Source organism: Chlorocebus sabaeus, chromosome 5, assembly GCF_047675955.1.
Source record: "Chlorocebus sabaeus isolate Y175 chromosome 5, mChlSab1.0.hap1, whole genome shotgun sequence".
In the NCBI taxonomy this organism is placed as follows: Eukaryota; Metazoa; Chordata; class Mammalia; order Primates; family Cercopithecidae; genus Chlorocebus; species Chlorocebus sabaeus.
The window spans coordinates 19,407,764-19,434,075 of NC_132908.1; the positions used below are offsets into that span (position 1 = coordinate 19,407,764).

Genomic DNA, 26,312 nt, shown 5'->3' on the forward strand with positions numbered 1-26,312 from the left:
TTTTTTTTTCTTTTTTGAGACAGATTCTTGCTTTGTCACCCAGGCTTGAGTGCAATGGCATGATCTCAGCTTACCGCAACCTCTGCCTCCCGGGTTCAAGAAATTCTCTGCCTCAGCCTCCCTAGTAGCTGGGATTACAGGTATCCCCTCAACACCACCACCACACCTGGCTAATCTTTGTATTTTTAGTAAAGACGGGTTTTCACCATCTTGACCAGGCTGGTCTTGAACTCCTGACCTCATGATCCACCTGCCTCAGTCTCCCAAAGTGCTGGGATTACAGGCGTGAGTCACCGGTGCCAGCCCTGTTGATGTTATTTTTAAGGCAGACAGAAACTTGAGAAGTCAGCAACCAACTTAGAGTTCAGCTGCTAACCTGGGGTGTCTGCATTCTTAGATATCCCTGGGTTCAGAATGAGGCTCTTATTTTCACTTACATTAAAAAGACCTAAGGACACTATAAATTTATTTAGATACGGATGAATACACTGATCAACTAAGGCACCATGTTGCTTTGATTTGACAGGAACAAATGGATGATTGCTTAAGGGAAAAAAATCCATGGCTCAAACTTTCCCGAGAAAGTCTTCAAGTAGGCCGGGTATAGTGGCTTATGCCTGTAATCCCAGCAGTTTGGGAAGCTGAAGTTGGAGGATCGCTTGAGCCCAGGAGTTTGAGACCAGCCTGGGCAACATGGCAAAACTCCATCACTACAAAAAATGCAAAAATTAGCCAGGTGTAGTGGTGTGCGTTTGTAGTCCCAGCTACTTCAGGGACTGAGCAGGAGGATGGCTTGAGGCCAGGAGGTCAAGGCTACAGTAAGCTTTGATCATGCCACTGCACTCCAGTCTGGGCAACAGAGTAAGACGCTGTCTCAACTTTTAAAAAAGTGTCCAAGTAGTGTGAAGGCTGAAAACCTTTTGCTATCCTCATCCCAATCCCAAACCCATATCCTATAAGCAAAGCAACTGAAGATCCAGGCTGGGCGCGGTGGCTCACGCCTGTAATCTTAGCACTTTGGGAGGCCAAGGTGGGCAGATCACCTGAGGTCAGGAGTTTGAGACTAGGCTGGCCAACATGATGAAACCCCGTCTCTACTAAAAATGCAAAAAATTAGCCAGGTGTGGTGGTATGCGCCTGTAATCCCAGCTACTCGGGAGCTGAGGCTGATGATCGCTTGAACCTGGGAGGCGGAGGTTGCAGTAAGCCAACATAACGCCACTGCACTCCAGCCTGAACAACAGAGTGAGACTCAGTCTCAAAAAAAAAAGAAAAGAAAGAAAGAAAAAAAGAAACTGAAGATCCAAGCGGCGAGGCTGGGGTTGCACAGCTCATAAATAGCAGGTCTTGGATTCAAAAGTAGCTATTCTGGCTCCAAAACCAGGAATCAGACCTCTTCATCAATGAGTGAGAAAGCTGCTTGCACATTGACTTTGAGGTCAAAATGAACTGGGTTAATTCCCAGATATGCCACTGCCTAACGTGTCAGAGTCTCAGTGTCTTCATCAACATGATGGAGAAAATAATGAACAACTTCTTAGGGTTGTCGTGAGTTCTTGAACAGATCTATTCTTTGCAGAGTACTTATTCGTGCCTAGACTATCCAATGTGCTGGGAGGATGCCACTAGTATTGTGATTAATTTGCTGACGATTTTCTTATATGTATTTTGTAAAACTTAAAGTACTATAAAATGCTAAAATTATACATATATGAATAATGTAGTATATAATATAATATTAATAGTGGTAATTATTACTAAATCATTTTGTATTTGTTTATTTTGAGGTAGGGTCTTGCTCTGTGGCTCAGTCTGGAGTGCAGCGGCTCAGTCATAACTCACTGCAGCCTTGAACTCCTGAACTCAAGTGATCCTCCTGCCTCAACTTGCATATCTCTCCTCTTTTTTATTTATTTTTTAAATTTTTTTGAGACAGTCTCATCCTGATGCACAGGTTGGAGCGCAGTGGTGTGAACATCGCTCATTGCAGCCTCCACTTCAGGGGCTCAAGTGATCCTCCCGCCTCAGCCTCTTGAGTAGCTGGGACCACAGGCACATGCCACCATGCCTGGCTAATTTTTTAATTTTTATTTTTGTATGGACGGCATCTTCCCATGTTGCCCAGGCGGGTCTTGAACTCCTGGGCTCAAGCCATCCTCCTGCCTCCACCTCCCAGAGTAAACCTAATCTCATGTTGGGACTATAGATGTGAGCCACGGCACCTGGCCACTAAATCATTTTAGTCTATAAAGTGCTTTGAGGAAGACAGCTAGCATAACATGGAATAACCATTTTCTAACCTCCAGATAGAGACACAGTAAAAGGCAGTTGTCGTCTCAGCTGAACATCCGTTACCTCTTTCTGTAACAACACCTATGTCTTCTCAGGAACCCCCACCCCTTTCAGTTCATGTGGTTTAGGTGGGGTTGACCCCACCCCTGGGATGGGAACACCAGCCAGATCTAAGCCATCCTCTTGGCCAGTGTTTGATTCCATGTTGTACAAATGACCCAAGTCAGGCCAACCTCACATGGGCCAGGACTTTTCCAAGGATGACGGAAAAATAAACTTTTTGCCTCCTCTGGATAGGAACCAGGGAGGATGGAAGCCTGGAGCTGCAGAAGTCCATAAATTGGAGAGAACCTATTAGAGAATGGAGCCAACGTGGAGGAAAGCCAAGCAGAGACAGGGGAAGTGCGTCCTAATTGCAGTGTGGAGGGCCTGAAGCTAGAAACCCTAAACTTTTCAACGTGTGAGCCGCAAATTCCCTTTTTAACCCAAGCTAGTCTGCTTGAGCTTCTATCCATTACGACCAAAAACGTCTAGTCTAACACATAGTTATCAGTAAAGGCATAATATAGAGTTTAAGATTGAACAATCGAACCAAACATGGTGGCTCACACCTGTAGTCCCAAGAGACTTAGGAGGCTGAGGCAGGAGGATCACTTGCGCCCAGGAGGTCAAGGCTGTCGTGAGCTATGATCACGACACTACTGCACTCCAGCCTAGGGGACAGAACAAGACCATGTCTCTAAAAAAAAGAAAAAAAAAATTATATGCAAATAGAGGCAGGAGGATCGCTTGAGTCTAGGAATTTGAGGCTACAGTGCACTGTGACTGTACCTGTGAATAGCCACTACAATCCAGCTTGGACAACATAGCGAGACCCTGTCTCTGAAAACAATTAAAAAATTAGCCAGCCATGATGGTGGATGCCTATAGTCCTAGCTACGCAGGAGGCTGAGGCAAGAGGATTACTTGAGCCCAGGAGTTCGAGGCTACGGTGAGCTATGATCAGGCCACTGCACTCCAGACAGAGTGAAACTTCATTTCGAAAAAGAAAAAGATTGAACAACAGAATTTCCAGACCTATACAGCAGAATTCTGCCTAGGAGTGATTCTAAGGAAAATGCGCCTGTAAGCACTTTGTGTTTTAAAATATGTGCTAGATGGACAGTGAGAAGGGCCCATGACCTCAGACAGACAAGCCCAGGAAGCAGTCCGCATTCTCCTGAATTTGCCTGCAAGAAGGCACAAGCTTCAGGATCAGAGACGAACTGCTAACAAATGCCCTCCATCTGCCTACGCCAACCCCCACGTCGCTTTCTCTTGACTGTTCACCTCCTAGCCTGAACCTGAATTCCTCACTACCCTTAACTAGGGGCACAAAAAACTTGAACTAGAAAATAATTCATTGCTGGAAGGTACAAGTTCTGATCACTTTTTCATCTCCAGTTGGTGCCAAATACCATTGCTATTTGTCTGCACAGAATTACGATACCTGGTATTGGTGTCTCGGTTTACACCCACTTGGAATTGAATCAGATGTTCTTTAAGATTTTGAGCTCGCTCACAGAGATCGTAATTTAGGGCCGTAGCATCAAGGCAGAACATGGCTAAAGGCACGGTGATGTGCATGGATGCAATTTCATTTCTCCGTTTCTTTATGGCATTGATCTTCTGCAGAAAGGAGCACATTCAGTAGCTTGATTTGCCCTTGAGCCTCTCCCATTTGCCCCCAGCCTCACCCCTGGCCCACCCTAGTCCAATGCTGAGCACGGTCTATGCACCAAAGAGACACTAACTGCTCATTGGATTGTCTACAACACATGTCGCCAAGGTATAAAATTTCAAGTGACATTTCCTACCATCACAAAATCATCAATGTCGTGATTTTCTTTCAGGAACGCAGCGATGTTTTGTTCTGCTGTGTTATCCAGTAAGTCATCATACATTTTGTAGACATTTAAATATCTTCCATATTGAAGAGTGTGAAATCAAACACACAAATACAAGTCAATCAAATCAGATGAGTCAGAGTGGCAAATGAAGACACAGTAGCATTTTAAAAAATTTAGCCCAATTCAGGAAAGAGAACTATAATGTAGCAAAAAGTTGCATTACAGAACTCAGAATTTTGGCTCTGAATTTCAATTTCACCACTTCCTAGCAGTGTTAACTTAGACAAGATATTTCACTGTTGCCAGGATCAGTGTTGTATTAGTCCATTTTCACACTGCTGATAAAGATATACCCAAGACTGGGAAGAAAAAGAGGTTTAATTGGACTTACAGCTCCACATGGCTGGGGAGGCCTCAGAATCATGGCGGGAGGCAAAAGGCACTTCTTACGTGGCAGTGGCAAGAGAAAATGAGGAAGAAGCAAAGGTGGAAGCCCCTGATAAACCCATCAGATCTCGTGAGACTTATTCACTATCATGAGACTAGCACGGGACAAAACGGCCCCCATGGCTCAATGACCTCCCCCTGCGTCTTTCCCACAACACGTGGTAATTCTGGGAGATAGAATTGAAGTTGACATTTGGTGGGGACACAGCCAAACCATATCATTCTGCCCCTGGCCCCTCCAAATCCCATGTCCTCACATTTCAAAACCAACCACATCTTCCCATTCTGCCCAAGACCATGGGAACCCAACTCCTGCATCAATGTAACATGGATGTGAGACCTGGAGTCAAAGGAGATTATTTTGGAGCTTTAAAGTTTGACTGCTCCACTGGATTTTGGACCTGTAGCCCTCCGTTTGGGCCAATTTCTCCCATTTGGAATGACTGTATTTACCTAATACCTGTACCCGCACTGTATCTAGGAAGTAACTAGCTTGCTTTTGATTTTACAGGCTCATAGGCAGAAAGGACTTGCCTTGTCTCAGATGAGACTTTGGACTGTGAACTTTTGGGTTGGTGCTGAAATGAGTTGAGAATTTGGGGGACTAATGGGAAGGCATGGTTGGAGGGGCCAGGGGCAGAATGATATGGCTTGGCTGTGTCTCCACCAAATCTCAACTTGAATTGTATCTCCCAGAATTCCCACGTGCTGTGGGAGGGACCCAGGAGGAGGTAATTGAATCATGGGGCTGGTTTTTCCCGTGTTATTCTTGTGACAGTGAATAAGTCTCGTGAGATCTGATGGGTTTATCAGGGGTTTCTGCTTTTGCTTCTTCCTCGTTTTCTCTTCTGGCAACACCTACACAAACATATGCAGGATTAATACTTTGTATCCCTCAATCCAATCAAGCTCACACTCAGTATTAACCATCACGGGTGTCTTTAATTTTATTTTATTATTATTATTTTTTTTTGAGACAGACTCTCACTGTCACCCAGGCTGGAGTGCAGGGGTGTGATCTCAGCTCACTGCAATCTCCTCCTCCCAGGAGGAGGAGAATCAAGTGATTCTCCTGCCTCAGCCTCTGGAGTAGCGGGGATTACAGGATGTGCCACCACACCCAGCTAATTTTGGTATTTTTAGTAGAGACAGAATTTTGTCATGTTGGCCAGGCTGCTCTCAAATTCCTGGCCTCAAATCATTTGCCCACCTTGGCCTCCCAAAGTGCTAGGACTACAGGCATGCATCACCACACCAGGCCCAGTGTCTTTAATTTTAAGTGGAAATGATCATTAACACCTGATAGGATTATTGTAATGCTTAACTGTAATAAAGTATACACAAATGAATTAACGCTGTGCCTGACATACAGTGAATACGCAACAAATATTACAATAGTCCCTTCTTATCCTTGGAGATATGTTCCAAGACCCCTAGTGAATGCCTGAAACCACAGATAGTACTGAACTCTTTATATACTGTTTTTTCCTATACACACATATATATTTATGATAAAGTTTAATTTATAAATTAGGCATAGCAAAAGATTAACAATAACTGATAATAAATAGAACACACAACAATATACTGTAAAATTTATATGAATGTGGTCTCTTTCTCTCTTTCTCACAAAATATCTTAATATTATCCAACCTTAGTTGACCTTGTGTAGCTGTAACTGCAGAAAGCAAAACCACAGACAACGCGGATGCCTGTGATTCCTATTCCTTCTTCAAGCTCCAAAATTCTACGCCTAAATCTTAAGATAAAAATCTTGGACTAATTAACCTAAAATCTATTAAATAAAATCAAATTTTTCTCTGCCTGTTATCAAATGATACAAAACTGGCTGGACAGGTTTCCCCAAAATTGGAGGATGTGTTTGGAATGGTCTGGCTTAAAATAAGTTTGAATTAAAATAAAGATGATAGTGAGTAAGCAGAATTAACTTTGTGGGACTCAGTGGCATGCTTCTGAGAGTTGACCAACACTTTAGAGACTCTGAAAGTGAGATGCAATGAGAAACCCGTGGAACTGTTGATCCAGAAAGACAAAACGGGCCAGGCATGGTGGCTCACATCTATAATCCCAGCACTTTGGGAGGCTGAGGTGAGTGGATCACTTGAGGTCAGGAGTTTGAAACCAGCCTGGCGAACATGGTGAAACCTCGTGTCTACTAAAAATACAAAAATTAGCTGGACGTGGTGGCACATGCCTGTGGTCCCAACTACTTGGGAGGCTGAGGCAGGAGAATTGCCTGAACCCAGGAGATGGAGGTTGCAGTGAGCTGAGATTGCGCCACTGTACTCCAGCCTGGGTGACAGCAAGATGCCATCTCAAAAAATAATAAAATAAAATAAAATAAAATAAAATAAAATAAAATAAAATAACTGTGTGTCTAAGATTCCAAGAATAGGGAAAACAGAGGTTTCAAATAGACTCTCCCAAATCAAATTCACAAGGGCAGGGCTTCCAAATATGAGGCCATGATTTTTTGACTAGGTTAGCAGTTGTTCCCAACCGGTAGAGACTTCTGGCCATGCCTGAAGACATTCTTGGCTGTCACAACCAGGGGATTCCTGCTGGCATGCATAATTCCTACAAGGATTCTGCTAAACAGCCCACCATGCACAGGACAGCCCCCACAACAGAATTTTCCAGTCAAAAATGTCAATAGAGCTGCAGTACAAAAACTCTGGGTTGGCGTGACCATATCTCTTAGTTTGCCTGGGACAGTCCAGGTTTATACCTGTTGTCCCACGGTAATAGTTAACAACACTCTTTTTCAACTGTAAAGTGTCTCACTTTGGAAGCTACTTACAGGATCACCCTAAACTAGTGTGATATGGTTTGGTTGTGTCCTCACCCAAATTTCATCTTGAATTGTAGTTCCCATAATTCCCACGTGTTGTGAGAAGGACTCGGTTGGAGGTAATTCAATCATGAGGGCAGTTACCCTCATGCTGTTCTCATGATAGTGAGTTCTCACGAGATCTGATGGTTTATAAGAGGCTTTTCCCTCCCCCTTTTGCTCAGCACTTCCCCTTCCTGCTGCCATGAGAAGAAGGACGAGTTTGCTTCCTCTTCTGCCATGACTGTAAGTTTCCTGAGGCCACCCCAGACCTGCAGAATTGTGAGTCAATTAAGCCTCTTTCTTTTGTAAATTACTCAATCTCAAGCATGTCTTCATTAGCAGCGTGAGAATGGACTATACATAGTGACTGGTCACATGTGCAACTGTGAGATGTTTTACAGTGTGATGATTAAAGGGCATGGCCTGTGGGTTCAGATAACTGATTCTCAATCCCCAAATCCAAAAAGCTCTGAAAACAGAAAGTTGCCTCAAAATTCACTTGGTAGCAAAAGTTGGCCTAAATGGATATGAGGCTATTTACGTGAGTACTTACAGGTTTCCCTGCAGAAATATCAACATGTTGCCTCAGACCTCACAGAAACTGCAGGATAATATATGATATATGCATTATGTTACTTTTATATAACCCAGAAATTTTGAAGTGTCAAAACCCATCTGGCTTCACAACTATCAGATAATGGAGGTGGACTTGTAACTGAATTTGAATCCTGGCTCTCCTAACTATTTGCTATGTAACACTGGGACAGTTAGAGTTTTCTCATCTGTAAAGTGGGGACAAATAGTAACGCTCAGGTAAGTATTGGCTATTCTTACCATGTATGTGTTCAGGTGTGTGGGAACAGGAATAGCTTATGGATGAGAGTTAAGAATGCCAAATCAATGCCAAAAAGCTATGTAGCTAATAAAGTTATAACTCAACTTACTTGCGGGGGCCAACTTGGTTTTTCTGAAATACCTTGAAAGTTTGACTCAAAAAATCAGAAAAAAGTTTTTCTTCTGCATTAACAGTTCCAAGGATCAGATTATATCCTTTCAGCTCTGGGAACAGGACAGATTCCACCTAAAGAGTAAACACCACTTTTACACGTTGCGAGACTTAAGAAGGGAGATACCAAAATGCAAAGCCTCCTGTAATGCGCTCATTTCCAGGGATGCCAGCGCATGTTTACTCTATTTCCTCTTAGATAGTGCTGGAATCACCCTGCTGTTTCCTCCTCTGTTCTCTTTCCTTTCCTTCTTGCCTGGATTACTCATCTTTCAAATCCCTGACCTTTCAGGTGTCTTGCCCTTTGAGAGTCCCCCTTGCTCCTGCTCCCTGCCCCACCACCCTCCAGTGGATGTTGGTTTCCCTGTTTCAGGCTCACCTTCTGAACTTTTCCTGCTTAGCACTCATCACAATTGCAATTAGATGAGTGTGTAATGAGATGTTCTAGGTGTGTCATGGAATACAAATACCCTGAAGGCCTGGATCATATTTGACTTCTTCACTGTTATATCCCCAGGGCCTAGCACAAGTTTGGCACTTAGTAAGTGCTCAAAAAATACTGTGTGAGTCAATGAATATTATTGTAGTGCTCCCCTCCTCCCCTACTACCCAGTTTTCCTCTCTAATGAAAAGTCCAGGTTGGTCTTGAACAGCTGCTTGCACACATTGCCAATCAGCAGCAGCAGCAGTGAAGGAGAGTTTAAAGCAGTAAGTATTTCAGCTGTCTCCCATGCATAGTCATCCAAATTACAGAGTCTTCTCTTCCATTTCCTTCCTAGGGATACTGGTCATAGGAGAGCTTCCCACTGTTTCTTCCCCTCCCACACACCCAGTTTTAATAGAGCATTTAGAACCCTATAAGTAGCGATTTGCAAAGAGAAGAGTGCTTGGGCCTCCTTGCACTGCAATCTTGAACTCCTGGGCATTCGTTTCACATAAGCAAGGTCCCTGTAAAGCATACATAATGTATGGAGACAGTGAGAAGGTGGGAGCGTGAAGGAGCTAGCCAGCAAGACCCCACAGATCCCTTCCCTGTATGGAACTGGACAATGGCCCTTTGACCATACCAACCAATCAGAGGGAGTTAAGAAAAGATGAAGCTAAAAGGAGTTACATCCATGTGCATGATCCTGTCTAGCAATAAAAGTTTGTTAATAAGTGTCTGGAATTTAATTAGTAACTCTACCCTGGTAAGCAAACTGGAAAGGGCTTGGGCCAGGAAGGGAATGGTTCTTCTCTCTAGAAGCCTACAGTGGCTAAAACATAACAAACCAACAAACCAACATGCACACAGACAAGTGAAACTTCAAACGGAAATTTTAAAAAATTCTTGGCAAGTTAATGACAGTTGATTCATGATGGATTATTAACCCAGGGATATGGCTTGGGACCTATCTGTTTCATTGAAGTTGACATCATGGAGGACGCTATCCTCTCTCACAAAGTAGCTCTTTTTTTTTTTTTTTCCTATTTTTTTTGGAGACGGAGTTTCGCTCTGTCGCCCAGGCTGGAGTGCAGTGGTGCCCTCTCGGCTCACTGAAACCTCTGCCTCCCGCGTTCGAGCAATTCTCCTACAAAGCAGCTCTTCATGCCCTTGTTAGAAGCACGATTCTGGGCTGCGTGAATATTTCTTTATGGTCCAAATCATCTGTCTGGGGTCAAGCGGGTATACTCAGGATATATCTCCAAAGTAAAGTTCCCTTAACTGAATATCACAGTGACCTGACTTGTACAACCTCTTTCAATACATTTTATTCACTAAGTGAATAAATCATGCAAATGAATGATTAAGTGACTACTATACCTTGGGGATCCCATTAGAGTTCTTAATAATTTCCAGGAAAGAGTCACGTATTAATTCCCAGCAGCCATCAAAAGATGGATTGAAGACAATAATGGGTTCACTGACTTCAAGTTTGATCATGATTAGCTGAGGTATGAAAAACTTCATCTCTTGGTAGGGCTCCTTAAAATCATTCCCATCCTTCAGGAGATATAAAGGTAGGGCAAGTATTACAAAATTGGGCCTTCCAAAATCAAGGGAGTGAATTTTATACATTCACAGAACTACATGAGGACCAGAAAAGGCAATGAAGGGCATCATACACTTTATATTTAAAATATAGGCTGGGGCCGGGCACTGTGGTTCACACCTGTAATCCCAGCACTTTGGAAGGCCGAGACAGGTGGATAACCCGAGATCAGGAGTTCAAGATCAGTCTGGCCAACATGGTGAAACCCCATCTCTAATAAAAAACACAAAAACTAGCCAGGCGTGGTGGTGGGTGCCTATAATCCTAGCTACTTGAGAGGCTGAGGCAGTAGAATCACTTGAAACCGGGAGGCAGAAGTTGCAGCGAGATCACGCCATTACATTCCAGCCTGGGCAACAAGAGTGAAACTCCATCTCAAAAAAATAATAAAATCAAATAAAATATGTGTTGGGTTTAGCTTAGCCCACCCTGACTCCATGCACTCTCCCTTTCCCAAAGCCTTTATTCTCTTTTGTTTATGTGGCTTCGTAATTCCTGCACCCAATTTCTAGATCCTTCCCATCCTTCAAAATTCAGCTAAAACATTTCTTCCTTTGGGAAGCCACCGTTTCTCAGCTGGATATAATCTCCTCCCACTTCTGAACTTGTGTGTTTCTACTTCCTCTGTTTTTTGTTTTTTTAAATTTATTTGTTTTCTTAGAGACAAGGTCTCACTATGTTGCCCAGGCTGGTCTTAAATTGCTGAGCTCAAGTGAGCCTCCTGCCTCAGCCTCCCAAAGTGCTGGGATTACAGGCATGAGACATCAGGCCTAGCATAGTATTTTTTTCTTTCTCTGCAGTAGGAATTTATATGCATATCTCAACTTCTCTATTCTAAAGTTGAGGGCAGGATCTATGTCTGATCACCTCTCTCCTCCAAAACACCTGAGACAGCGTATAGTACCTAATAGGTGCTCAATAAAAATTTATTGATTCAGTCCAAAAGTATTAATCGTAATCTGTATAACCCCGAATGGAGTTGCTAATGAGCATACAGTTTATTTTAGACACTCAAAATGTCAACCTTGCTACAACAGAAATATTGACATAGAGCTATTTCCAATTCCCTACAAAAGCTCTAACCCAGGATACCCTCATAAACCACAGCGCCTAATGAAATTGTCATAAGGCAGCTGTAAAGTACGTCTAACACAGAGGTTTCTAGATCCATTTAAAGATGACTGATGATATCTGGTGAATACCTACTGTATATCAAACACCTATAAATTCCCCCCTTTTTTCCAGACATAGGAAGATTTTACATTTCCCTTTGTGTGGAATTTTAGAGTGAGATTGGCTTCCACTCCTGGGTTTCTTCTGCTCAGCAAAGTAGACAATTACAATGACATTTATAGATTGGTCCTCTTTAGAGAGCTAACACTGCAATTCAGCACCATTGGTTTCTATATTTTTGAGCAAAAGGCCAATTGTTCATCTTTACTTCATTTGGAAAACTTAACCATTTATAACCAGGCAATTTTTAATTTTTATCAGTTTTTTAAGGTAAAACGTGCACATGGCATAAAATTCAAAAGAATATTTATCGATGTTTAGGCTATCTAAATTCAAGGAATGCTATGGTGCTTTCAAAACTAAAACTTACTGTTTTCAGTGTCTTTTTTTTTTTTGAGTCAGAGTCTTGCTCTGTCACCCAGGCTGGAGTACAGTGGCGTGATCTCGGCTCACTGCAACCTCTGCCTCCCGGGTTCAAGCAATTCTCCTGCCTCAGTCTCCTGAGTAGTTGGGACTACAGGCATGCACCACCATGCCCGGCTAATTTTTGTATTTTTAGTGAGACGGGGTTTCACCATGTTGACCAGGCTAGTCTCAAACTCCTGACCTCAGGTGATCTGCCTGCCTCGGCCTCCTAAAGTTCTGGGATTACAGGCATGAGCTACTGCGTCCAGCCAGTGTTTTTAGTTTTCATTTCGACTTCACTAAAACAGTTTCATGAAAAAAGTTCTTAATTAGGTCAACAAAGCCTTTTGTCTTTGGAGGTGCACCTTGCCAAGACCAAAGAACAAAAGCCCATATCTGCAATGAAACATATAACCCATTGTATGTTTCAAGCCAAAGATTGAAAACAAACTTTTTCCAACCCCTTCCTTGTAACAGAGAGGATGAAAAAAATGATTCCTTCTCCTCAAACTGTAAGCCATATGTATTTCATTTTATGCAATTTTTCTTTACATTTTCTTAACAACTTCTCTACTTCTGTACATTTTTACCAACTTAATACTGATTAATTATCTCGAGAAAGTTTGCTATGTATTTAAGGAAATTATTTTTAAAATTATTCCAATCCACTGCTGGACTGGACTTTATAAGATTTTATTTACAGTTTTATATCTCTCTTTAAAAATTAAAAAAAGATACCTATTAATTGTACATATTTATGGGATACATATAATATATAGTGAGATCATGGTAATTAGTATATCCATCATCTCAAACGTTTACTTTTTTTTTTTCTTTTTGAGACAGAGTTTCACTCTTGTCGCCCAGGCTGGAGTGCAATGGTGTGATCTGGTCAATGCAACCTCTGCCTCCTGGGTTCAAGCAGTTCTCTTGCCTCAGCCTCCCGAGTAGCTGGGACTACAGGCACCTGCCGCCACGCCAGGCAAATTTTTGTATTTTTAGTAGAGATGGGGTTTCACCATGTTGACCAGGCTGGTCTTGAACTCCTGACCTCAGGTGATCCGCCTGCCTTGGCCTCCCAAAGTGCTGAGATTATAGGCATGAGCCACTGCACCCAGCCACATTTACCATTTGTGCATGTGTGTTGGCAACATTCAATATCCTTCTTCCAGCTAAAAAAAGGCATTTTTATAAACTAACAACTGCCTGATGTGGGTGCAAGTCAGGCATTTCACTTTGTGCCCTGGCTCACAGCTGAGGACATACACGACAGAATCCTGGCTCTAACCAGGTAACCAGGTTATACCCCTCAAAAGGTCCAAGTGCAAGTCCGTGACATACTTTGTGTATCATGAAAAGGGAAACGAGGTCCTCAAGCGACTTAATGACCAGCTCCCTGAGCTGCAGCGACATGAATGATGCCACAGAAGCAAAATATTCCTCAATGTTTCGACAGGAGTCATAGTTGCTCTTAGGAGCGAAATGAACCCAGTACTCCTTCCGTGAGGTAAAAAGCTGGGCACAGGTGGGGATCCACCTGTAAAGACAGAAGGTGTCCACATGAGAAGCTCTTCTGGGCTCCGAGGAACCCTCTTGCCATGCCCCCTGAGCTCAGTGATGAGGCAGATGGGCTCATGTCCCACCAAGCAGCCTCGCAAATCAGTACTTTCAATTTCCGGTCAACTTACCTGCCATGCCTCTTTCTTGGGAAAAAAGTAATAAGATTTGAATTAACAGGTTATTCTTCCATTGAGAATACCCAAATGAAAAGGGGATATTGGTGGCACATCCTGCTGAAAGAGTCTACAGTTTCTTCATTATAATCAGAGATTGGGGTAAAGGGGCATAAGGAACTAGAATGTTCTGTCCAACCTCTCTCTCTAGCAGGTGCCTGGCCTCTGATTCAGACTTCGTAGCGGGAAAGAGAGAACAAAGAGCAAAGAAACAAAACATGAAAGGAGAAACTCCACTGTGGCCCTGGCTGCTCAGAAGTTGATGGTAGAAATCAGAAAACCAAAAGAAGAAATAGCCAAGTGTGGTGGCTCATGCCTGTAATCCCAGCACTTTGGGAGACCAAAGCGGGCAGATCACTTGAGGCCAGGAGTTTGAGACCAGCCTGGCCAACATGGCAAAACCCGTCTCTACAAAAAAAAAAAAAAAAAAAAAAAAATTAGCTGGGCATGGTGCATGGTGGCGCACACCTGTAGTCCCAGCCACTTGGGAGGCTGAGGCAGGAGAATCACTTGAACCTGGGAGACGGGAGGTTGCAGTGAGCTGAGATTGTGCCACTGCACTCTAACCTGAGTGACAGAGCGAGTGAAACTCTGTCTCAAACAAACAAACAACAACAAAGGAGAAGAAGAAATAGATGGTTCATTGTTTCTTTCCTCCCATGTCCCCCAGTTTCATTCCCAGTGGAAACCACTGGCCTTTTCATCCTATCACATCTTTTCTCTGATTGCTAAAAAGGTACTACTCTAGCAGTCAGAGAAGCACTACTACTGGTTGTAGTCACAGAGGTATGAGATTTATTGAGCAGTTATTATGTGCCAATGATTGCATTTACATTTTCTCTGCTAATAGAAAACCCATCTGCAGGTATTATTATCACCATTTTATACAAGGGAATTTCTCTGGCTGTGGAGGTAGTCTTGCAGGCATTCGCAAACGAAAAAGGAATTGTGTAAATGTAAGAAACCCTTTTGCCTTGAAATCTTGAGGCTGTTTATCTGGACCATGTGAATATAAGTCATTCAAATGCATTCCCCTGTAACACAGCAAGGTCTAAAGCAGGGGTCCCCAACCTCTGGGCCACAGACTGATTGTGTAGGAACCCGGCCGCACAGCAGGAGGTGAGCAGCAGGTGGGCGAGCGAAGCTTCATCTGTATTTACAGCCACTCCCCATGGCTTTTGTTACCGCCTGAACTCTGCCTCCTGTCAGATCAGCAGCGGCATTAGATTCTCACAGGAGCGTGAACCCTATTGTGAACGGCACATGCGAGGGCTCTAGGTTGCACACTCCATAGGAGAATCTAATGCCTGATGATCTGTCACTGTCTCCCATCACCTTCAGATGGGACCGTCTAATTGCAGGAAAACAAGCTCAGGGCTCCCTCTGTTTCTACATTATGGTGAGTCGTAGAATTATTTCATTATCGATTACAATGTAATCATAAAAATAAGGTACACAGTAAATGTTGTGTGTTTGAATCATCCCAAAATCATCCCCCTGCCCCAGTCTGTGGAAAAACTGTCTTCCACGAAACCAGTCCCTGTTGCCAAAACGGGCGGGGACAGCTGGTCTAAAGGATCCCAGGAAGAGGAAATGGGGGTGACAGCCTCCCAAGGAATGGTGATGGGGGAGTTTCAAGAAGGCAGAGGGAGACCAGGCGTGGGGCAGAAAGCAGCTGGACATGAAAAAAAAGAGGACACGAGGCCGGGCACGGTGGCTCATGCGTGTAATCCCAGCACTTTGGGAGGCTGAGGCGGGCGGATGACAAGGTCATGAGATTGAGACCAGCCTGGCTAACACAGTGAAACCGTCTCTACTAATAATACAAAAAAAATCAGCTGGGCGTGGTGGCACGCGCCTGTAGTCCCAGCTACTTGGGACGCTGAGACAGGAGAATTGCTTGACCCCGGGAGGTGGAGGTTGCAGTGAGCTGAAATTGCGCCATTGCACTCCAGCCTGGGCAACAGAAAGAAACTCTGTCTCAAAAAAAAAAAAAAAAAAAAAAAAAGACACAAAAGGATGCTGGTGGGACGACCCCCAGGCTGGGTACCAGCTTCATTTCAGAGGGTTTTCAGTCTTTAAGGTATCGTGGTGCAACCCCACTCGGAGGGCAGATACTGACTTGTTGAGAAGAGTCTGGTGCGCCTCCAGGCAGTGTTTCTGGATCACATCCCAATATTCCTGAGGCTGCAGAGGCAATTTTCCCGCTAGTATTTCTGCTGTTCGAACAAACCTGAGGTCTCTGAATCTGCCAAAAGAGAGGGAGAAATTTCCTAAGCTAAAGAATGCTTAATAACAAATCCCACAGGACAGGTTCCAAGGGTGTGTGTTCACGTTTCTCAATGAGAGAAAAGTTAAGCAGAATCAAAAGAATTCCAGGATATGGGAAAGATCCTGAGGAGGATATGGGAGGCTGAGGAGGGAGGAGCTAAGTCCTAAAGAACGCTTGCAGGGAGGGGACAAATGAGGTGACCCAAGAGTGATCCTGAGCCTTAGATGTGCCTCACTCTGCATAACCCATCAAGGGGCGGGGTTGTGGCACCAGCTGGAGACTCAGCTGGCTAAGAACTTGGGTATCAAATGGACGAATCAATGTTCTTTACAACAGTGAAGACCCAGAGGCCAGGACCCAGCAGATCACCATCTTCATCATCAAATGGGATTCACCCAAGCCTCTAGGTGAGCTCTTAAAGGCAACTTTGAGGACTGCTTTGATTTAAAACAAAGAGCTTATGGATCCCAGCACTTTGCAGGCTAAGGAGGGAGGATGGCTTTAAGCTCAGGAGTTTGAGACCAGCCTGGCAATATAGTGAGACATCATCTCTCCAAAAACAAAAAAGACACGCTGGGTGTGGTGGTGCACACCTGTAATCCCAGCTACTTAGGAGGCAGAGGCAGGAGGATTGCTTGAACCCAGGAGGTCAAGGCTACAGGGAGCCCTGATTGCATCATTGCACTCCAACCTGGGTGACAGAGCAATACCCTGTCTCCAAAAAGAAAAAGGAAAAAAAGCCTATGGAGCCAAAAAAGCCTCTATAAGCCCTCTAACTCCTGTCACTGTGAGGGTGAAGAAAGACCAACCAGTGAGAAGAAATGAGAGTTTTCTCCATTACGAGGGGTATCCTTTTAACACCTAAGTCAGATTCTATCTGCTCAAAACCCTCCAAAGACTTCCCATTTCAGAGTAAAAGCGTGCCTAGTGACTGGGGCCCACTGGGTGCTTTGCACCCTGTGCCATCTCTCTTGCTCCTGTCTTGCCGGTCACCTACCCCCACCTCCCCACTCCGACCTCCTCTCCTACCTGCCTCCCTGACTTACGATGCTCCACGCTCACCTCATACTGTTTCCAGGACACGCCCACCTGCTGCTGCTTGGGTCCATTGCACAGGCTGTTCCTGCTGCCTCCAGTACTCATACCCCTCGACTTCTACGGGGCTGACCTCTTCACCTTCCAGCCTTGGCTCAAATGTCACCTTCACAGTAAAGGCTACCATGGCTGGGTGTGTGGTTGTGCAGGTTCTGCCCCGTCCAAAGGGCCAGAATGGGTGACTGCTCTGCTTGTCAAGAAATGCACCCTGGGGCCAGGTGCGGTGGCTCAGGCCTGTAATCCCAGCACTTTGGGAGGCCAAGGTGGGTGGATCCCTTGGGGTCAGGAGTTAGAGACCAGCCTGGCCAACATGGTGAAACCCCATCTCTACTAAAAAAAAAAAAAAAATACAAAAATTAGCGGGGCCTGGTGGCAGGTGTCTGTAATCCCAGCTACTCAGGGGGCTGAGGCAGGAGAATTGCTTGAACCTGGGAGGCAGAGGTTGCAGTGAGCCGAGACCGCATCACTGCACTCCAGCCTGGGCAGCAGAGCAAGGCTCTTTCTCAAACACAAAAACAAATGCACCCTGGTGTTAAGCTGCATCCATCCCATCAGTGCAACAGGGGTGGCGGGGAGGTTTGTTAGATTCAAACAAGTATTTTATGGGCAAGCAGCCCCACCCCAGCCCCACACAAACCACACTCCCTATCCCCATTACTCTGGCTAATTTTTCTTTTCATAGTACCCATCACCTTCTAACATATTATCTAATTTATTTACCTAATATATTTATTGTTTGTTTTCCCCCTAGAAAAATGAACTCACTTCTGTTATCTATTGCACTGAATCAATGCTTAGCACATAACCAGGACCTGGCACCTATTTGTTAAACAAGTGAATGAATGAATGACTAAATGAATGAAAGAAACAAATGAACTCACAGTTTGGAAGCCAAGAGAGAAAAGAGCCTTTGGACCTAATATGTGTTTATTTTGTATCTTATGCCTGAGTGACACCTCCCAGAACTACTGATGCTAGAGTTGTCCAGAGTATATCAGTAGAATAGAGCGGCTGGATAACGAAAAGCAAAAACTAACAAAAAGCTCTCATCAAGCCCTCCATTTTTTTTTTTTTTTTTTTTTTTTTTTAGACAGGGTCTTACTGTGTCACTCAGGCTGGAGTAGAGTGGCGCAATCTTGGCTCACTGCACCCTCAACCTCCGGGGTTCAAGCAATTCTCCTGCCTCAGCCTCCCATGTAGCTGGGACCATAGATGCGCGCCACCATGCCCAGCTAATTTTTGTATTTTCAGTAGAGATGGGGTTTCACCATGTTGGCCAGGCTGGTGTCCAACTCCTGACCTCAGGTGATCCACCCACCTCAGCCTCCCAAGGTGCTGGGATTACAGGTGTGAGCCACCATGCCCGGTCAAGCTCTCCACTTTTTATTTTTTGTGTTTTTCCTCCTATTAACCCATCAGGCATAGCAGCTAAATGTCGGTCAATCAAGGATGTGGCTGTCTAGTCCTATTGCATCAGACAGTTGCAGAGGCCACCATTCATACTGTGTTCTACGTAAATGATGCCCCCTAGAGTTGTGCAACATGGCAGCCCTGTAGTAGGAAAGAGAACCAGAAAAGTGCTGGCTACATGTTCATATTCATGGACCACTTCTCCATGCCATGTTCATGCCACTCAACAGGGACCCCTAGGGCAGATCCCCACGGCCTCTATGAAAGCAGCTGTGATGAGGTTCCCATAGGTTTCTGTAATAAGTCCAGGCAGAATTTTACTTTGATCTACAATCACCGGGTGTTCCACTGCAGGAAACACCACCACTTCCCCTGGGGGCAGGTTCACCAAGACAGACACAACGCTCCTGGGCGTGGTGACTTATACAGTGCGGGCACTCAGTGAATATTTGTTGAATGAACAGATAAATCTCCTTCTGCCCGCTCCTATGACACGCTGACTTTCGCCTGTTTCTCCCAGGTCGATGGATGCCCTGTCCTTTGCCACACTTCCCAAGTCCTCTTTTTAGCTCAAAAATCCACCAATTCTCTTCCTGACGTCTATTCCATTCATTTATAAATCACTCCTTTAAATGATCCCTCCTTGTCACTACTTCCCAAACTGGATCTTCGCCCAATTTCTCAGCTCATCTAAATTCTTGCCTCTCATTTTCATCATTCATTTTAATGACCAGTTAGGCATTTCTCCTCATCCTCCCTAAATCCTGAAGGCTGCATTTCTAGTTCTTTTTGGTGGAGGTGATGAGCTTAGTTTTCACCTTATCTCACCAGGCATAAAGCACTGCTAGGCAAGGATAAGGCCGGAGGACCTCACTCACCACACATTGGATAGCCACCCCTAATGTGGCCATTGACCCCACTTGATAATTCTGTTACTCAGCTTTCATAGAATCCTAACAAACTTCCCACATTGGCCAGACCAGATTTCCCATTCTTTTCTTAGTCCACAATCCTCACTTTAGCCTTCAACCCCCACCCACCTTTCATTGATCACTAAGAACCTGAAGTTAAATAGTGCAGGTCACATAAGAAAATAGCTCTATATCATTTCCTTAACCAATCTTTCTCATTGCTGGGTTTTTGTTTTTTTTTTTCGAGATGAAGTCTCGCCCTGTCACCGAGGCTGGAGTACAGTGGCACGATCTTGGCTCACTGAAACCTCCACCTCCCAGGCTCAAGTGATTCTCCCGCCTCAGCCTCCCGAGTAGCTGGGATTATAGGCACATGCCACCACGCCCGGCTAATTTTTGTATTTTTAGTAGAGACAGGGTTTCACCATGTTGGCCAGGCTGGTCTCGAACTCCTGACCTCAAGTGATCCGCCCGCCTCGGCCTCCCAAAGTGCTGGGATTACACGCATGAGCTACCATGCCCAGGCTCTCATTGCTGATTTTTTTGGTTCAGTTCATAAAATTCTTCTAAATGATTTCAGTTCACTTTGGTGTTTCTGTTGCTGGCATAATCTTCCTCAGAGAATCATGAAAAACAAGTGGTAAAAAGCCTTTCTTCTCAGTGAAGCTATAGGCTCAACAATTTGCTGTCTTTGCTCCATGATCAGTGTAAACTCACATACGTGTGATTATCTGTTAGCTTCTTAGCATGAAGTTCCTGGCAATTCACCTAGCTCTAAGACTGACTTCCTCACGAGTTTCTATGTTATTTTTTGAGTTCATAAACACGCTTGCACTTAAAGCAATACGTTCATTTGTTGAGCAACTACTGTGGGCCAAGCAGTAGTCTAAGCACTTTCCTTACCTAACAGCTCCATGAGGGAGGTATTGCTATCATGATTCCCATTTCCATGTAGAAAATAGGGTCAGACTAGGTGGTGGCTCACGCCTGTAATCCCAGCACTTTGGGAGGCTGAGGTGGGAAATATTATTGAGGCCAGGAGTTCAAGACCAGTCTAAGCAACATAGAGAGACCCTGTTTCTACAAAAAGTTTAAAAATTAGTCAGGCATGGTGGCGTGCACCTGTAGTCCCAGCTACTTGGGAGACTAAAGTGAGAGAATCCCTTGAGCCCAGGAGTTTGAGGCTGCAGTGAGCTCTAATCATGCCACTGCACTGCACCCTGGGTGACAGAGCAAAACCCTGTCTAAAAGAAAGATAGAAAGAGAGAGAGAAACAAACAAACAAACAGGGTCACAGAGGGATTAATTTTCTTCAAATTATACTGTTAATTAGAGACACAACAAGAACCAGAATTCAGATCCTATGCTACAAATTATTATTTTATATGCTTCACCTAGTTAGAAAATTACTTATTCTTTCTCAATGTCCTGACTGCTGACGGGTACCTCCAAGGCTTTAGAAAATTGAATTCAGTTCAAAGAAGAAAATACAGGTATTTCTTTTCACTGGTGGGCTCTGTCTTAGGTTGACTTCACCCCCTCATTCCTTTTAAAAATAAAATAAAACTAAGGATTTGAAAAACAAGTAGGTTCTCCAAGTCACAGGGCTCCCTTAAGACTGAACATGTTCAAAGCTAGAGATCCTCTCAAAACAAAATACATGAGCTGCTAATAAGTTCGGCCAATCAAAGTTAAGTAAGCATATCTGCCTCTAATTTATCTAATAAAAAACTCAGATGGGGGCAGCTCATCATTTCATTAGCCTGGCCTTTCAGTGAACTCCGGTGTCTTCATTCTCTCACCAGGATTTGTACCCCTTCGTAAAGGGCTCACTAAAACAACCACAGTCTTCCACCTCCAGGGCCACTGCAATTGATACACAGATAAAACAAATGTGAGATAGCCATCCAATGGATTAGCATGCAGCCACAAAAAGGAAGCCATAAAAAACAAGCTTCAATGCGGATGAAGGATGATAACGTTGTTCACTGAAAGGCACCAGACATAAAAGATCATATATTGCATGATTCCATTTTTTTTTTTTTTTAGACAGAGTCTCGCCCTGTCACCCAGGCTGGAGTGCAGTGGCGCAATCTCCGCTCACTGCAAGCTCTGCTGCCTCCCAGGTTCACACCATTCTCCTGCCTCAGCCTCCCGAGAAGCTGGGACTACAGGCGCCCGCCACCACGCCCGGCTAATTTTTTTTATGTATTTTTAGTAGAGACGGGGTTTCACCGTGTTTGCCAGGATGGTCTCGATCTCCTGACCTCGTGATCCGCCCGCCTCAGCCTCCAAAAGTGCTGGGATTATAGGCGTGAGCCACCACGCCCAGCCGCATGATTCCATTTCTATGAAATGTCCAGAAAAAGCAAATCCATAGAGACAGAAAATCGAGTAGTGGTTGGGAGGAAATGGGGGAAGGCGAGAATGGGGAGTGACTGCTAATGGGTTTCTTTTGGGGATAATGATAATATTCTTGAATTAGACAGTGGTGAGGATTAAACAAACTTGTGAGTATATTAAAAACTATTGCATTGTGTACTTTTAAAGGGTGAATTTTATGGAATGTAGATATCTCGCTTTTTTAAAAAATGAAAGAGTGAAAAAAGATGGCTTCTGCCTCATCTGGACACCTACAATTTTTTTTTTTTTTTGAGACAGAGTTTTGCCAATTTAATCATTGATAAATAATACCTGAGAGATCACTGCCTGCCAGCCCTGCACTGGCACTGAGTTACATAAAGGAATAAGACCGTCTGGGCATGGTGGCTTGCACCTGTAATCCCAGAACTTTGGGGCACCGAGGTGGGCAGATTGCTTGAGCTCAGTAGTTTGAGACCAGCCTAAGCAACATGGTGAAACCCCGTCTCTATAAAAAAAAATACAGAAAATTAGCTGGGTGTGGTGGTGTATGTCTGTGGTCCCAGCTACTTGGGAGACTGTGGTGGGAGGATTGCTTGAGCCTGGGAGGAGGAGGTTGCAGTGAACCAAGATTGTGCTACTGCACTCCAGCCTGGGTGACAAGGTGAGATTTGTCTCAAAAACAAATAAACAAACAAAAAGAAATAAAACCCAAGCCCGCACACATCTCACAGGCTAGAGGGAGACAAATAAGTAAACATTCTATCATAACTGAGGGTGAGTTGGGCGCAGTGGCTCATGCCTATAATCCTAGCACTTTGGGAGGCCAAGGCGGGTGGATCACCTGGGATCGGGAGTTCGAGACCAGCCTGACCAACATGGAGAAACCCCGTCTCTACTAAAAATACAAAATTAGCCAGGCATGGTGGTGCAGGCCTGTAATTCCAGCTATTCGGAAGGCTGAGGCAGGAGGATCACTTGAACCGAGGAGGCAGAAGTTGCAGTGAGCCACAATCATGCCATTGCACTCTGGCCTGGGCAACAAGAGCAAAACTCTGTCTCAAAAACAAAAACAAAAACAAAAACAAAAACAAAAACAAAAACTGAGGATGATGTTGTAATGGAGGTAATGCCAAATTAACAATTACTGGTGCTTAGGTTATATTGGATACTGTTTTAAGTGCTTTGGATGTAGTAAGTTATTGATTCCTCTTATCAATCCTATGAAGTGGAAACTTATTAACATTATCACAAATTTAGAGATAAAGAAAGCATATATACACACATATATGCCTGTGAAGCAGCAGAGCTAGGAGTTAGACCTGAGCAGGCTGGCTCCAAGTCTGTGCAATTAAGCAGGACACTCCAGTGCTTACAGATAGGCACGGGGTGCCCTGGGGACACAAAGCAGGGCCACATAAGTCTGCAAGGAGAGGTGTCACTTATAGTTCACGTGCACGTTTGGGCTAGGATTTTTTTCTTTCATTTCTCTGCACTGTCAGGGCTCCTCCCACTGCGTACGGCAGAATAGGCTTGCTTATGCACGGATGTGGTAAAGAAAGGGAATGAAAAAGAAGGGAGGGACTTCTTACTCTGCAAACCACAGTTCCTTCAGCCTGAGCATCATGGGGTTCACCGTGTGCAGATGCTCCTCATTCCACTTCTTGGCGCTCCTGTAGACGCTGTGCCAGGGCACAGGGGCCCGAATCACTCTTTGAGGAAACAAGCGGGGAATGCTCTCAATAAAGAGCCGTTTTCTCTCCATTGGGTCCATGAGGATGTAATCAACTACAACCGGAAAGGGCAAACACCGCGTTACTAAGCTGTAAGGGTTGTGCTCTTGGCTTCAACTCGTTTTTTTGTTTTGTTTTTAATATAGAGACGGGGTCTCACTACGTTGGCCAGGCTGGTCTCAAACTCCTGGGCCCAAGTGATCCTCCCACCTCAGCCTCCCAAAGTGCTGGGATTACAGGCGTGAGTTACTATGCCTGACCTTAGCGTCAACTCTTTTTTTTTTTTTTTTGAGACGGAGTCTCGCTCTGTTGCCCAGGCTGGATCGCAATGGTTCAATCTCAGCTCACTGCAACCTCCACCTCCGCCTCCTGGGTTCAAGCGATTCTCCTGCCTCAGCCTCCCGAGTAGCTGGGATTACAGGTGCCTGCCACCACACCTGTCTAATTTTTTGTATTTTTAGTAGAGACAGGGTTTTGCCACGTTGGCCATGCTGGTGTTGAAATCCTGACCTCAGGTGATCCACCCGCCTCGGCCTCCCAAAGTGCTGGGATTATAGGCATGAGCTAGCACACCTGGCCTTAGCTTCAACTCTTAGAATGTAAATGAGCCTCTGTCCATTTGCAAGGTCATGGGTAATCCCCTGGGTATAATTCAACTGGGGAAGCTTCACTCTTGGTGTTTGTTTTCTTTCTGAGGGTATTTCACAGGAAGGAGGAGTGTGACTTCACGGAGTGGAGCACTTAGAATCTGGGGTTGAGCCCTGGTAGGATGTCTAGTATCATGCATGACAATGACATAGGATTTGCTGATACCTCATTAATCACTGATTGATTTCTCACACCAAAATAGATGCACACACAAGAAAACCCACCATGGATGATACCATCCATTACACTTAGAAATAGAAATTTAGAGACCAGATGTTTGACATACTAAGAAAGAGTGGTAGAAAGCTTCATAGAGGAAGTAACATTTGTGTTGGGTCATAAAAAACAAGTAGCAGGCCAGGTGCGGTGGCTCACACCTGTAATCCCAGCACTTCGAGAGGCTGAGGTGGGCGGATCACTTGAGGTCATGAATTAGAGACCAGCCTGGCCAACATGGCAAAATCTCGTCTCTACTGAAAATACAAAAATTAGCTGGGAATGGTGGTGGGTGCCTGTAATCCCAGCTACTCAGGAGGCTGAGGCAGGAGAATCGCTTGAACCCAGGGGTCCGCGCAGGTTGGTCTGGAAATCCTGACCAATCTCTGCAGTTGCAGTGAGCCGAGATCACACCACTGTACTTCAGCCTGGGCGACAGAGCAAGACTGTCTCAAAAAAAAAAAGAAAAAAGAAGAAGAAGAAGAAGTGTAGAATCTTGGACACATGTGACGGCTCATCCCTACAATCCCAGCACTTCGGGAGACCGCGGCAGGAGGATCTCTTAAGTCCAGGATGTTCAAGACAAGCCTGGGCAACATAGGGAGGTCCTGTCACTAAAAAAAAAAAAAAAAATGTTTAAACTTTACAAATGTAGAATCTCAGGCCCCAGGTTCAGATCTACTGAGTCAGAATCTGCATTTTAATAAGGTCTGCAGATTACAGGGATGCATGTGAATATGTGAAGTGCTGGTGTAGCCATCAGTGATGGTAGGGGGATGGGGGAATTTGAATTAACGGTTAAATGATGTTTTGGGTATTTCCAGTGGAACCAGGGTGGCAAATGACAAAGTGAGAAGAAAGAAGGTGCCTTCCAGGCCAGGCATGGTGCCTCATGCCTGTAATCCTAGCACTTTGGGAGGCTAAGGAAGGATTGCTTGAGCCCAGGAGTTCCAGACCAGCCTGAGCAACAAAGCAAGACCCTGTCTCTACAAAAATAAAAATAAAAAAGAAGGAGGTGCCCTCTACACCTACTACATAGAAGCTTCTACTACACAGAAGCTCCCCAGCCCCCTTTATGCCCACCAGCCTTACCGATGCCTTTCATGAGGCTACTGTAATAGTCATTCTCCTTCTCCTGCACCAGGACCGCCATCAGGGGCTCCAGGAAGGGACTTGTCAGCAGCGTGTTAGAAATCAGGTTTGAAATCCGAACCATCACTTCACCCTCCTCAGGGGCAATCATGTCTTTGCGAATTCCATTGGTCAGATAGTAATTATATCTCTTCCATAAACAAACCACCAGCAAGAAAATGGTCATGATTGGATCATGGGCTCACCTGTTCCGCCCATCAGCTGCCAAGGGACCCCATTCACACAGCATTTGTCCGCCCCCTTCGCTTGCCATCACCATGCATTCTGGGCCTGTCGCTTCACACTCATGGCAAGGAGATCACTGGCAAATTTTTCCCAAGACTTCAGAGGATTCAACCAAAACCAGAGCGATGTCAGTAGGGTATAAGGAAGGATTTGCCACATACCACCCAGATAGGAACAGTGGAGTGAGCGCAGAGTCCAGGGATGGAGGTGGCATATCTGGTGACCTTTAAGAAGAGGAATGACAGGCCAGGTGCGGTGGCTCACACCTATAATCCCAGCATTTTGGGAGGCGAAGGTGGGCAGATTACCAGGTCAAGAGTTCAAGACTAGCCTGGTCAATAGGGTGAAACTCTGTCTAGCTGGGCATGGTGGCCCACGCCTGTAGTCCCAGCTACTT

At 44.7% G+C, this 26,312-nt stretch overlaps 1 protein-coding gene across 1 annotated transcript in view; it reads right to left on the reverse strand.

Annotated features, from left to right (window-relative positions):
* The window catches only part of DNAH3 (dynein axonemal heavy chain 3), a 211,576-nt gene that overhangs the window by 165,625 nt on the left and 19,639 nt on the right, over positions 1 to 26,312 (reverse strand). The window contains exons 8-15 of the mRNA XM_073015222.1: positions 25,631 to 25,820; positions 23,534 to 23,729; positions 16,015 to 16,140; positions 13,501 to 13,696; positions 10,293 to 10,472; positions 8,427 to 8,563; positions 4,149 to 4,254; positions 3,782 to 3,960 (exon numbers count right to left, since the gene is read on the reverse strand). Of these exons, the coding sequence (XP_072871323.1) occupies positions 3,782 to 3,960; positions 4,149 to 4,254; positions 8,427 to 8,563; positions 10,293 to 10,472; positions 13,501 to 13,696; positions 16,015 to 16,140; positions 23,534 to 23,729; positions 25,631 to 25,820 (1,310 nt within the window). The remainder of the gene's footprint in view (positions 1 to 3,781; positions 3,961 to 4,148; positions 4,255 to 8,426; positions 8,564 to 10,292; positions 10,473 to 13,500; positions 13,697 to 16,014; positions 16,141 to 23,533; positions 23,730 to 25,630; positions 25,821 to 26,312) is intronic.